The sequence below is a fragment of the Natator depressus genome, chromosome 2 (genome assembly GCF_965152275.1).
Source record: "Natator depressus isolate rNatDep1 chromosome 2, rNatDep2.hap1, whole genome shotgun sequence".
Classification (NCBI taxonomy): domain Eukaryota; kingdom Metazoa; phylum Chordata; order Testudines; family Cheloniidae; genus Natator; species Natator depressus.
In genome coordinates this window covers 206,407,592-206,422,512 of record NC_134235.1, presented here as the reverse complement: position 1 = coordinate 206,422,512, position 14,921 = coordinate 206,407,592, and the positions used below count along the sequence as shown (strand labels likewise).

Here is a 14,921-nt window from a genome sequence, read left to right as displayed (position 1 = left end):
CCAAGCCTCCTCCTCATCTTCTCCCACAAGGCAGTGGCAGGTATGTCCATAACACCCACGCAAGTTGATTACAGGGCCCATCAAGAGCTCTCGTATCGAGTGGTTCAGAACCTGAATGTACAAGTGGAGGAGATAGGGGAATTTGCCCTGGCCTTGGTGGACATATTGACATCCTCAGGTCCAGCTCGAGTGGCTCTACCTTTAAACGATGCCATTTTACAGCCATCAAGGCAAACCCCTGCATCTCTCCAACCCACGGCTAAGAGAGTGGAATGAAAGTACTTTGTTCCCCTGAAGGGGTATGAGTACCTATATACTCATCCCCCCTGGGTTCCCTAGTTGTGGCTGCTGCAAACAAGCGGGAGAGACAGGGACAACAAGAATCCTCGCCTAAGGCAAAGGAGGCCAGGAAACTAGACCTCTTGGGGAGAAAGTTCTACTCTACACAGGGCCTCCAACTGAGGATCTTGAACCACCAGGTCCTCGTAAGTTGTTATGACTTTAATTCATAGTCTGCCATGTTAAAGAGCTCTTACCGACAGAGTCTAGAGCAGAGTTTGCAGCTTTGATGGAGGAAGGCAAGCTGTAGCCAAGGCATCCATCCAGGCGGCCTTGATGCTGCAGATGCGGCAGCCCACACCACAGCCACAGTTGTAGTAATGAGACTGAGCTCTTGGCTCCAGTCCTCTGGACTCGCTCATGAGATCCAGAAAACAATTCAGGACCTGCTGTTTGAGGGAAATTCTCTCTTTTCAGATTAAATGGATGCCTATCTTCATAATCTGAAGGATTCCAGGGCCACTCTGACGTCGTTAGGACTTCACACACGAGCCCCGGCTCATAAACTTTATAAGCCCCAACCTATGGGCCGATTCTACCAGCCTCATCAACTGCAGAGGCAGGACTTTGGTCGGTGGAGGAACAAGGGCTTTAGGAGGAGGCATACACCTCACGCCCCTTCACCATCCACGTCTGTGCCCTCAAAACAACCGGCGGGGTCTAAGCAGTCATTTTGTGGGTGCACCCAAGGATGGCACACCAGACCAAAGCCTGGATCTTACCTCTATGTTTGTGGCCCATTTGTCCCATTTTTACTGTGCCTGGATCAACATCACTTCAGACAATTAGGTGCTCCACACGGTAGAAGTGGGATATACCCTGCAGTTCATTTCTTCCCCTCCTTCCCACCCTCCCTCCCTGTCCCTCTTCAGGGACCCTGAGACTTCTGGCCCATGAAGTATAGTTGTTCCTAAGGGTGGGAGCCGTGGAAGTCGTTTCTGTGGAGTTAAGAGGCAAAGGGTTTTACTCACACTACTTCCTGATCCCGAAGGTCAACAGGGATCTCAGACCCATCCTAGACCTGCAGAACCTCAACAAGTTTATGAAGAAGTTGAAGTTCAGTATGGTCTTCCTAGCCTCTAATATTCCTTCCCTAAGATTCAGGAGACTGATTTGCTACCCTGTCGGCAGCTCCACGAGTATTCACAAAGTGCATGGCAGTGGTGGTGGCCTTTCTCAGGAGGCAAGGAGTGCAGGTCTACCCTTACCTGGATGACTGGCTGATCAAAAGTTGGTTGAGTCGATTTTCTCTCCTATTCAAAGGATAGAGTTCATAGGAGCGGTTCTCAACTCAAACCAGGCCAGAGCTTCATTGCCAAAGAACTGCCTCAGGGCCATCCAAGAGATCATAAACAGCCTGAAGTCCTTTACCATCACCAGGGCATGGAGATGCCTGAGGCTACTGGGACATATGGCCTCTTGTACCTACGTGGTGCAGCATGCACAGCTCAGACTGCAGCCTCTCCAAGCATGGGTGGCATCGGGTAACCAGGCCATCACCCATTGGACGAGGTGATCACTCTTCCCTCAGCAGGAATGCTCACTCTCCAGTGGTGGCTGGACTGAGACACAGTGTGTGCCAGTATCTCCTTCACAAGGCCCACCCCTTCAATGTTGCTGGTCACCAACAATTTGGACATGGGATGGGGAGCTCACTTGGGGCCCCTCAGGACTCAGGGCCTCTGGACGCCAGAGGAATGAGCCCTACGTATCAGTGTCAGGGAATTAAGAGCAGTGCACCTAGCCTGTCAGGCATTCTGTCACAACCTACATGGCAAATGCGTGTCACAACCACAATGTTTTATATAAACAAACAAGGGGGTGGGCTCACTCCTCTCCCCCATCGCAGGAAGCACTGAGGCTATGGGAGTACTGCATAGTCAATTCCATTCCCCTGGAAGCCTCCTGTCTACCAGGCACTCAGAACAGGCTGGCAGACCACCTGACAGATCCTTCACCAATCATCACGAGTGGTCCGTCTGACCAGACATCTTGAATGCAGTTTTCCAGAGGTCGGGGTTTCCCCAAGTGGAACTGTTTGCAACCAGATTTAACAGGAAATGCCCCCAGTTCTGCTCGTACCTGGGGCACAGCTCAGGCTCACTCTCGAATACCTTTCTCCTTCCCTGGAGAGGGAGGTTTCTCTACGCCTTTCCTCCCACGCTGCTCATCCATAGGGCGTTGCTCAAGGTAAGGAGGGACAAAGGTGCACATAATCCTTATAGCACCGGCATACCAGTCAGTCTTCTGGTGCTGCTGGACTTGATTGCCCAGGAGCACAGATGTATGCTCCACCCGAACCTGGAGTCCCCTACACTTGAAGGCCTGGAAGCTCCATGGCTGAGTGAGGCAGAACAGGACTGCTCGGCACTGGTGCGAGCTGTCCTTATGGGTATCAGAAAGCAGTCAACTAGAGTGGCCTGTTTGGCTATGTGGAATAGGTTTATGCTGTGGTCACTGAAGAGAAAGATCCTACGTTTGGAGGCCCCACTGCCCGTTATCCTGGACTACCCATTCTACTTGAAGAAGGAAGGTCTTGCGGTATCGTCCATCAGGGTTCACTTAGCTGCAATCTCGGCCCCAGCGGTGAATGGCTGGTTGGTATTTTCAAACCTGATCTGTGCCCGATACTTGAAGGTATTAGAGCATTTGTATCCACAAGTGTGCCAACCTCTGCCTCCTTCCGACCTCATCCTGGTAATGTCAAGACTGACAGGGCCACCGTTTGAGCCAATGGCAACATGCCCTTGCTCTACTTGTCCTGTAAGACAGTCTTCATGGTAGCCATTATTTTGGCCAGAAGAGTCTCAGAAAACTGAGCCCTCACCTCTGAACCGCTGTATACAGTTTTCTTCAAGGACAAGGTCCAACTTTGACCACATCCTTCCTTCTTTCCGAAAGTGGTCTCTTATTTTCACAGTAACCAGGACATTTTTCTTCCCATATTCTATTCCAAGCCTCATGCTAATAGGCCAGAGCAGAGGTTACGGTCTCTGGACGTTAGATGCGCACCTTTTTACATAGAAAGGACCAAGCCATTCCAGAAGACTACTCAGCTTTTTGTCGCTATTGCAGAGAGGATGAAGGGGAATCCTTGCTCGACACAGAGAATCTCCTCTTGGATCACATCCTGCATCCGCATGTGCTACGATGTAGCTTAAGTGTCACCTCCACTCTTGCCACAATTCCGAATAAAGAATCCACACTCCACAAGATCCCAAGCCTCTTCAGCGGCATTTGTGGCTCGAGTCCCGATCCTGGATATCTGCAGGGCGGTGACCTGATCTTCTGTCTACACATTCACCTCGCACTATGCCATCGCTCAACAGGTCAGAAATTCTGCAGCTTTTGGAACAGCAGTCCTCCAGTCTGTGTCTCAGCGAAACTCCGATCCCACCACCTGACTGATTGCTTGGGAATCACCTATATTGGAATGGATGTGAGCAAGCAATCAAAGAAGAAAAAACGGTCACTAACCTTTCTGTAACTGTTCTTCGAGATGTGTTGCTCGTGACCATTCCACAACCCACCCACCTACCCCTCTGTTGGAGTTGTCGGCAAGAAGGAACTGAGGAGGCGGCAAAGCAGCAGGTGAATATATACTGCGCCATGAAGGCGCCACTCCAAGGGGCATCATAGTTAACCTGATTGATACCACTAGGGGAAAAACTTCTGGCGATGGTGCATCCGACGCACGCACACCTATGTTGGAATGGACATCAGCAACACATCCTGAAGAACAATAACCTTATGGAAAGGTTAGTAACCGTTTTTTCTTTTTCAGGATTACTAGTTAACTGATTGTATGTATTTGGAATATAATTGGGTCTTTATATGGAAAACAATGCTTTAATTCATTCCATTATTCGAACAGACAAGATTTTTTCATTTCAGTTAAATCCACTCAGTCAAGCATGGTCATGTTTTAGATGCTAATGCATATTACATGTTGAAATGCAATGTAATTAAAAATTGTTTTTCATTACAGAAACTAATCTCTGAAGTGAAAATTCAGGTGGATAACCAGATCCAAGATCTACACTTTAATGTAACTGCAATCTGTCCTGATGGAAGTAGAAAAACAGGCATGGAAGGATGCAAAAATGTGGCTTATAATGAAGAAGTATGTTGAGTTTCTCAGTTGCAAAGGAATTGAGCCATGTATTATATGTTTCTTAGTTGTATGGTATCTTCTAGAGCTTTTTTAAGACCAAAAGTAGATTTCTGTATTCTTGATTATCAACTCTCCAAATTCACCTTGGCATTATTTCTCCTGAAATAATTATTATATATTATTATATAATTATTATATACCTTATTTAAAACCAAAAGCTAATGTTTGTTCTCACTGATCTCCTGGAGATAAGGTTCAAAGCATTGTTGTCAACAGTCTAAATAATTTTGATGAGGATCATTCCCCACAGCCTACCATTGAATGTGCTCATGTTTTATATGAAAGGTCTCTTCAGCTGAAGAGCCTTAAAGGTATGTAAGGAAAAGAGAAGAGTCATTAGAGGCAGATTGACAACTGCTTGGCCATGGCTTGGGGCATTTTTTTTCTGCTTCTTTGCTTAAAAATTGTGTTTTCTACACATGCCCAGAGATCCTGGTAATTGGTTATATTGTGTAAATCAGATTAAAGGGTCAATTTATGTCCATCTGGAGCATTGTCCTCTAGTGGATGTAATTGGTTCTATTTGTGCGTGCATTTATATCTTATTCCATTGCTTAAATTGGCAAAGCAATTTATTTAATTCATTAAAAAGAGGTCTGTGCTTTTTGGAGTGTAAGTTCAAGGAGTTCTATTCCTCTTACCAAGTTTATGTAGCTTAGTTAACGTCACTCATGTCTATGTATGTGTGCAGTCACAAATCAGTGGATTTGCTCTGTGAAATTTAGAAATTACACCATGGTTTATGCTTTTGTAGATTTTGTTTGCATGACTAGTTCCAGATCGGCTTGCTAGTTTTTTCCTTTAAGCTCAGCTACAGTGTTCCCACCTATGCTTGCCATAGATAGTATCATTGTAATTAGTTCTGTTTTCTAATGAACAGAAAAACAAATGTTTATCTGTTTCCTTTTAATAAAAAAAAAAAGATAGCAAATGTGGTCCAAAACTAGCAGAGCTGAAAATCAGCCTTCTTCAAGAGGTTAACTTCTTAACAGTAAATCTTTCTTTCAGTATTTGTTTACTTGGAGAATGCTTTTCCTTAATTCTCACATTCCTTTCATTGCACAATCCTCCTTCCTTTCTCCTCCTACCAAAACACAAAACTTTGGAAGATTCTGTGACCTCTTCAGGGTATAAGCACTTCAGCTAGTCTTTCTAGTAAGGCTTGTCATAATGTTTGGTGGTCTTCATACTGTGTCCTAAAAGCATGATACTCTTTTAAATGTTGTACAGTGGTGTCCCAGGAGTTTAGGATCACGCATCAAGAAAACACGGGAGAAAGACAATATACCATGTCCTGCTGCTTGGAGGCACGGCCTTTCTCCTCTGTTACCCATATACAAATCAGGTCTGAGGCTTTCTTCAGTCTGGTCCCAAGATAGAGGTAACTGCCAAACAAAGGCTGGCTTTCTTTAGCTGGGGGTCAGAGAGGTGTGGGGGAGAGAAGAAAAGGAGAAATAAGCAGTTTTAGTTTCTTGTACTTAGTCCAACTTCTTGTGTAATATAATAGCCAGTTTCTTATTTTCTGTATCTGGGCTTTGATTTAGAAGTCTGTAGACCTAGTTACCTCCTTAGACTGGAGAAGACTAAAGTAAAACATTTCCTTCTTCCCTAATTCTTTTACCACCCCTTCTTTCCGTTTATATTCCTGCTCTGATGAACACAGGTGGGAGCTTTCCCTTTCCAATCAGCAGGCTGAGCAGCTTTTCAAAAGAGGCCCCCATGCCTGGTTGCCTTCATAGGCAGTATCCTACCAGTGGAAAAGACAATGGAAATGTCAAGGTTTTAATACTCGGTTGACCCAACCCATGGGAAAATATCTACTGCCTTCAAAGTTTCCAAAGGCCATGGGTTTTAGTTCATCAGTGGGCTGGCATACCAAAGAAGATGGATATCCCATGACAGAAGGACCAGAAGAAAAAAAGACAGCTCTGCAGAAGTGATTTGCAGAACTACTACTGCCTTTAGCTCTCTACAGTTCTATGTTCTGCGACTGTCTGTCCTTCCCCTGCCCCTGCTAGAATCTAGATAGCCACCAAGAGCTCCCGTAGCCCTCTCTCATCATAGGGCAAGAGTTGGATGTGTTCTGGGCTCAGATTTCAGGCTGGTTCTTGTTGCTGTTTTTGTTACATTTGTATAAGATCCAGGGGGTTGGAGGGAGGTATTTCCCATGCCTAACCACTTGAAAGTAGTGGGGATATATTGTTGAAGATTCCTTAGAAGATGATCTTCTCCATCATCCCCTCCAGCTGGCTTTTTGTCCAGTGGAAGAAGGTTTGATGAGTCCCTGCTTTCTGTTTGCTGATAGCGGGAATGAGTTGGCAGCCAGAAAGATCTCACTCTGTACAGTCTACAGACCTTATTTTTTTCCTTGCTCATTTATAAGTCATAAAGGGAATAAGCTACCCATGCACTCATTAAGATGCCAGCAACACACAATGTTAAGGGTCACAGTGATATCATATTTTGCATATTGGAAACTAAGTGTATGTAGTCCTCAAGTAGAAGAGGACATTCATGGCCTAATCCAAGGTATTCATGCAGAAGTCCTAAAAGCCAGATCAGGTCTCCAAAGGAAACATACATATGTTATCATTCAGATTACATAGTGAACCTTCAAATATTTAATATTTTAACTTTGTTTTATTTGCTGAGCTAGTGTTGGTGAAGTGCCAAAAAGTGTAAGTGGTATTACAGGCTTAACAGTGCAATATGCATGTATATGTTGTTCAAACAAATACTTTTATTTAGATCTTAAAGTGACACAAAGGTTACTGATATGTTAACTCACTGATGTTAGGCTACTCTGAAAGGTTGATACATTTGTATGGGCGTATATTGTAAACTCTTTGTGGCAGGGACGTGTCCGTTGTACGGTGCCTTGCACTGCAGAGTCCCGATTATGATCGAGGTTTCTAGGGGCTGTCATAATGTAAATAATAACAAGAAAAGAAAATTTCTAACATCATTGTCAGAAGTTAGAAACAGAACAGGTACCTTTCCAAATTCTGTATTCCTTTCTTTAAATCTGCATTCTGCAGATCATGTACAATGTCTTTTCAACATGAAATGTAGGCTGTTTTTGTCTTGTACTATTGGGTTTCACTATGCTTGTTACTTTTGTCATTACTAAAATATGATGCATTCACTAATTGCTACTGTGTCTTCAGTCTTATTGCTTGGTAGGCATTATAAGTGGTATGATTTCTTGTTTAATTTATGATAGAATGTTGAAACAATTTACAGGAAATAATTACTACATTATAAATGCAGTATTTATTTTTGTCTTAGGTGCATTTTAATATCTCGGTTGCAATGAAAGGATGTGGTACAACTGGAGGAAGAAAATATGTGATAATCAGACCTATTGGTTTCAATGAAACCACCATAATTAATATATATAAAAACTGTGCCTGTCAGTGTGAGGACAGTGCAAGGCACAAAAGAATATGTGTCGATGAAACTTTTCTCGATGGTGAAAGCACCCATTGTGAAGACACTAACTGTAGTTCCAGTGAAGATACATTTCCTTCTGAGAGGTGTAAGTTGCACCCAGACCAGCCCATCTGCAGTGGTCAAGGAGACTGCATAGGTGGAAGATGTTTCTGTCACAAAACCAAGCTGGGCAAAGTGTATGGCAAATACTGTGAAATGGATGACTTTTCTTGCCCATATTACCATGGAACCCTGTGTGCTGGTAAGCTACAGAATTTCAGTGTGTTTTTGCTCAACCATGTGTTTTATATACAGTATGTAGTCTAACAATAATGAATATGGTTGTCAAACACTAAATATTTCATTAAGTTAATTTATTTATTTTTAAAATCTGGTAGAGTGTCTGTAACTCTGGAGACTGAAGTCCTCTGTTAACTACAGGTGTCTCAAAATCTCCTACACTTTTGAGATTGTCTGAACCAAAACCCTGGACTTAGACAATCTCTAAATTCAAGAATTTCAAGACTAAACTCTTACACATTTTTTTCTGGAGATAGCTTATCCATGATACCAGTATTGTTGTTTCTATAAAAGAAGAGAAGCAGCTTTTAAATATGAGTCTGTGCAAACACCACCAAACTTTGGGAAATATCTTTCTGGATCTGATTTTGTGTCTCAGGCTCATCTCTGGTTATATTATGACATGGATTCTGAAGAAGATGCAAATGCATAACATAGTATAACTACAGGTCACCCCAAATTAATGCCATCAGACCTTAGGTTGATCTTCAATTTCATATGCTAACAGACTAAAGTAGCTCAGAACAACCAAGCCAAAAACAGGACAGTGTGAGCAGTTTGAAACCAAATAAGCTCTTGATTTGGTACTTTAGGCCTTCATTCCATTCTTGGGGTGAAATTCTGTTCGCAAAGAAGTGTGAAAATGAAAATTTTGCCTGAGGCAGGAGTGTGACATGAATGCCAAAACACCATTACAACAGAAGCAAAGAGGCAGACAGTACCATTAGCATCGGTCAGCCAAAATTATTTTCTTTTTCTCAATGGAAGTAAAATTTAAATTTTTATTTTAATTTTTTATTTTAACATAACTTAATCTGTAAATATCTGTTTTGTAGTCCTCTCTGTTTAACGAAATGCATCCATGTATTTAATTTCACTTCACTGTATAGTGCCCAACCTGTGCACTGATGGTCAAACTTAGGTCACAGTTACAGTAGTGCAAATTTAGAACAACTGCTCTGACTTCAGTAGAGTTATTCTGGTTTAATGCTACTGTAATTGTTGCAGTACCTGAGTAGGCTGCCCACGCTGAGACCCTTTTCCAGTCCCTTGAGAGTGCACCCCTTTCAAGTGTCAGGCATCCACTTCTCTTTGGGATGAGATCTTGCAATCCAACCACTCTCCAGCTGAGTTTCTGGGTTACTTCCCTGGTTGCCAGCCATGTTATTTAGCAAGTTCAGTGAGCTTGGCACCTGCAAGATTTTTTTTTCTCTGGGCGCCTGTGACAGCCTACATTTGCAATGATATAGAAACCGAAACATGTTTTATTTTGCCCAACAAGTAGAAGAGAAGTACATTTAAAATAACTGACCTACACAAAAGTTCCCTTACCTAAGCTTAACATTTCTATCCGGTGCTCAGGTTGGTATGGCTTATTCCCCATCTCTGAGTTGGGAAAACCAGCCTATGCTGCTTACAGCCTTCTTCACTGGAGACCTCACAGCCTGTCAGCTTTTTCCTGACACACCCAGGGCTGCCTCTCCCAGCTGACCCCTTTTCTCTCCCCCCAAAAAAACCCTCCTTTTCCAAGGGCACTTTTTAAAGCATTCCTGGTCTTTTGATCTTTTAGGATCTCTTTTGATCCCAGGCTTAGACTTGGGAACAGTAAAACATCCTAACCTGAATGGAGCCAGCCACGCAAAGTCTGCCGCTAGCTGGAGGGCCCACCCGTTATATTAATTCCATGGAAGAAAACCAAGATACCTGAGAGCATGTCTTACCTGTGTCATTGTTTTACATTTCCTGTTCAGTTCTGTAACAGCTTCTTCACAGCCTCCTTTGATATAGCTGTGTGCATTCAGTTAGGCAGCAATACAAAACAGAACAAGAAAACAGACTAATAATATATTCATAAAAATACATGTTCCCAGTTCATCACAGTAACTATGAACATAACTTTGCTCAGATGAAGTAGAAATAATACTGTCAGGTTTCAGAGTAGTAACCGTGTTAGTCTGTATTCGCAAAAAAAAAAAAGGAGGACTTTTGGCACCTTAGAGACTAACAAATTTATTTGAGCATAAGCTTTCATGAGCTTATGAAGTATCCGATGAAGTGAGCCATAGCTCACAAAAGCTTATGCTCAAATAAATTTGTTAGTCTCTAAGGTGCCACAAGTCCTCCTTTTCTTTTTGCAAATAATACTGTGTGATCATTTAAATAATTACAGTATTGTAATGCATATGTAGAAGGGGAGGGAGTTAAGGTTCACTTTTCCTGATTTTTGAATGCCGACCTTTGCAACTTTACTGTTTTTTTAACATATGCTTTATATATTAGCATATAATATATGCCTGTGGTCTTCTTCCCTCCCCCCTCCCCCCAAAAATGCAAAGTTTAAAAGTATCTTTAGTCACATTTAGAGTGTGGGGGGGAAATAGACACTACCATATGTCAAAAGTGAAACTATATAAGTGTCTACAACATGGAAAACTTGTCTGCACACATTTTTAGCTGTCTCAGGCTCCCGACATTTCACATAGAAAACTTTAAAGGAGGTAATGGCTTCTATATAGCCCTTGACTCCTTTAGAATGTATGCTTAAATTCCCATTGAATGAAGCAGAGCTCATTACATGTGGTGGTGGTGTTGTTATTGTGGTTCTAAATTAGATACAGCCCTCTTCAATTCAGAACACTAGGAGATGGTTGTTATAGTCCTGTCTTTAAAAACAAAAACAAACTACCATTCGTACATAATTTTTTTCAAACCTTTAGAGCTTGGCCAAATCAAACCATATTTCACTAAAGCACTAAAATGAGTTTTTCGTCCTTAAAAACTATCTCCTTTCTAGATGTGCCCTTTTTAACTCTATCTGCTTTAATGTGAGACCTGTTTAGAAAATTTCAGAATAACATTGTATGATGAGAACAGTGTAACTGCTTTTTTTCAGATTTCCCCCCAAAAGGTAGGTATATATCATGCTGGGGAAATTTCAGCCTGAAAGGTGAAAATTTCAGTAAGTTTTGAGCAAAACAGGTGCTTAGGTTGACTTACTTTTTTCCATTCTAACGCATTCATTTCTGAGAGATCATAGAAAAAGGCATCAGAGACAAAAACACAGAAAGCCATTTTGACCTCAAATGGCAATACAACCTATTAAATAATGGGATAGATCTTCCTCTTACCCTGAGCTGCGTGGACAGCGACAATTATGTTTCTCCGTGTCAGTATATCGGCCATCTAAGTAAGCTGTCTGCATGGTTTGAAAATGGAGTGCTGTAAAGGTCCTCCTTAGTGAGTTATTAAACAAACTGTCTAAATATCTGGCATACTCATGAGTCTTTTTAATAAGGGAAAACTAAGGTGACATATTTGAAATGGAAACAACTGCCATATATAGTTGCTTATTAAAATCTTCTATTCTTAACTTGAATAGGGATTTCACACTTCTAAATTTAACTCTAATCGTTTCTGATTCTGAGAAATCTAGAGAATGCTAAGGATTTTGAATATGCTTGATCCAAGATGTGCACTTACTAAGGCAGATGGGGGTTTAACTCAACACTTATATACTCTCTGATGTTGCAGGCAATGGTGAATGTGAAGTTGGTAAATGTAAATGCTTTCATGGCTGGGAAGGTGATCGCTGTCAATGTTCATCATTGACAGCAGAACATTGCATAAATTCCAAAGGCCAGATTTGCAGTGGAAGAGGAGCATGCATATGTGGAAAATGCGAGTGTACTGATCCAAGGAGTTTTGGCCGGTTTTGTGAATATTGCCCTACTTGTAACAATGCCTGTGACGAAGACAGGTATGTTTCTAATACTTGACTTAATTTCCATTTTTAATGTTGTGTTGTCCTCTCCCAGAACATTTCCCATTCAGATGCTGTAGATATTAGAATTTTACTCTCAATGTAACCTTACTTAAACATGAAGCTTTGAATCTCAAATTGAGGCTCGGACTGTACAGTTCATCTGCAGCTAAGGTATTCATGGTGACATGCTCAGATCCACATGCAATGCACTGAAACTTACTACAAGTAAAAAAAAACAAACAAAAAACAGTATCCCATTAACTGTAGTCAAGATGGTTGTTTTATATATTTCTCCATTAATACAGGATTATCATGGCAGCATGTTTTCCCACTGCATTATTACTAAGCTGGAATAATTTAAAGATGGTCTGAAAGTGGTATTGCTACACAGATCGCTAACCCTTTATCAGAAAGATTAAAACATAAAAAATAACATTCCTGCCAATGAAAACAAGGCTATTCATAAGTGGTTAAGGGAACACTGTTGTTTTGGGAACAGTAATAAAGGAGGGTAGTATATTCATTAATTTGGTTCTAAATACATCATCTACAGGGGCTGGCTGGGGGGGAAGTGCAGCTTTGAATTTTAAAGATGAATACTTAGGGTGACTAGTTCTGCTCCCATGTGCAAAGAGGTAGAAAGGGATCAATCCTGTTGCAATGCTTACTCTTGTAGAGAGATTAGTCACAACCCTGTCCTTGTGCTCTCTCCCCAAATAAGACAAGGAAGAATGAGCCTGGAGACAAAGGGCTTGTCTACAATCAAAACACTACAGCAACACAGCTGCAGACACAACTTACACTGAGGAGAGGGATTCTCCCATCAGTGTAGGTAATCCACCTCCCTGAGAAGCGGTAGCTAGGTCGACAGAATTCTTCTGTCAACCTAGTGCTGTCTGTGCAGGCACTTAGGTCAACTAAACTATGCTGTTCAGGAGTGTGGAGTTTTCACACCCCTGAGCAACATACTTATGCCAGCCTAATTTTCTCATGTAGATCAGGCCTTAGCCATGTGTCTCTCAGGCACGCTGCTTCCAAAAGCTCCTGCTGGAATGTTGCATCTTTCTGCAATCCCCATTGTGGGCAATTTAACCCTTCATCTAAAAAAGAAAACAGTAAAAATAGAAAGAATTGATATTCATCAATTGAATTCTGAGCTGTTTAGTGTACATGCTGTTGGAGGTAAACCCCAGACCATGTCTGAAAAGGTGAATGCTAAGACTTGGCAGAATGATGTGAAAATAGAATATCTGGGTTATATCTGAAAGTCAAAGGGAGTTAGTGCCCATGCCTTTGAACAATCTATCTCAACTTAATTAAAAAGTCAATTGCATTTTTGTAGTAACATTACTGATGTTTGTCTTCTGTAGTCATTTAAAGTTCAGTTCTACTCTCAAAGTAGTAGTAAAAATGGCATTATCTACTCCCTGTTTGTATTCAGAGTCTGATCTGTTGACATTTAGTGACAACAGTAAGGTGTTTGCTACTTTACTTCTGTAGGAAATGCAGACCCAGCCCTGCGCAGAGAAGGTGCTCATATCTCTTCTTCCTAATGTATCATCAAAAGAATTCCATTTGCAAGACTAAATGTTTCCCTTTAATTATTCCTGTGCCTCCCACTGAACACAGTGAAAATGTGGTGTAAGGGGGAATAAGTGGACTGCAGGATCGTTACTACTATTGATGATGCATGAAAGGAAAGAACCCACCTTTATTTTAGTAGCTCATGTTGAGTTTGTGGATCTGATAGCTAAAGAAACCACAAGGTAGATTCTGTGCTGCACCTCCTTAGATGTACAGCATGAAAGGTGTAGTCCAGGGCCAGGGTAGGGTGGCTTTGAGCCAGCATCTGACTATTTTACTTCACTACTTTTCACCAAATAGTTTTGAAAAATGTCATTGGGCTAAAGTAGACAGACAAGGTGAGTGCGGTAATATCTTTTATTGGACCTGTTGGTGAAATAGACAAGCTTTCAAGCTACACAAAGCTCTTCTTCTGGTCACTCTATTAGCTCTATGTAGCTTGAAAGCTTGTCTTTTTCACCACCAGAAGTTGGCCCAATAAAAGATATCACTTCCCCCACCTTGTCTCTCTAATACCCTGGGATCAACTCGGCTACAACAACACGGCAAATAACAATGGGTTAAAATATTGCAAGAGAGAGACAGTATGTCTCAAAGTTAATAAATAAATGCTTCTGTATTTTTCTAGCAGCAAGAGAACATTATTTGAACACACTAATTATTCTGTTGATTTAATCGTTTAAGGAAAATGCAGTAAAGTTATAGTGGTGGTTAAGTGCTATATTTATATGTTCATTTTCAGGAATTGTGTTCAATGCCATTATTCTAACAATGCATCACAAACTACACATGACCAGTGCAAAACCTCATGTGCTTATATGGTGCATTATATTGATCCAGCATCAGGTATGTAAAAACCTAGCTTTGCCTAATCACTTTAATAAAAGTGTGAAAACAATCAAAATTCATTGTGAAATTCACCCCCACTGTAGAGGACCCACACAACACACTAGGCATCACTTAAGAACCATTTAAATCTTTAAAATTGAGTGTAAGTTATGTATAGGATTTGGTATAGGCCCTCGGCATTGGGATAAATTTTTCCCCTTAGTTAACAGTTAATACTTAATTGTAAAAAAGTCTCCACTCTTCCCTTCCCCTATGCCCTATTCCCCTTCCTCAGCCCTGCAAAATGCGGTACATCTTGACGTGTTATTTTGTAACAAAATTAAATCTGATATCGTCCTGCTTAAATATTCGTATGAATGATGTATTTAACACTTGGCACTGATGCACAGATATTTCTGTAATAACATTCCTTGCTCTAGTTAGCATTTATATTCTCCTTCAGAAGTAGATTGTGATTGTTTGAAGAAAGTTTATGTTTTG

The 14,921-nt window shown here is 41.4% G+C and overlaps 1 protein-coding gene across 1 annotated transcript in view; it reads left to right on the top strand.

Moving 5' to 3' along the window:
• The window catches only part of ITGB8 (integrin subunit beta 8), a 71,623-nt gene that overhangs the window by 49,493 nt on the left and 7,209 nt on the right, over nucleotides 1–14,921 (top strand). The window contains exons 9-12 of the mRNA XM_074945806.1: nucleotides 4,328–4,462; nucleotides 7,802–8,207; nucleotides 11,777–12,002; nucleotides 14,335–14,438. Of these exons, the coding sequence (XP_074801907.1) occupies nucleotides 4,328–4,462; nucleotides 7,802–8,207; nucleotides 11,777–12,002; nucleotides 14,335–14,438 (871 nt within the window). The remainder of the gene's footprint in view (nucleotides 1–4,327; nucleotides 4,463–7,801; nucleotides 8,208–11,776; nucleotides 12,003–14,334; nucleotides 14,439–14,921) is intronic.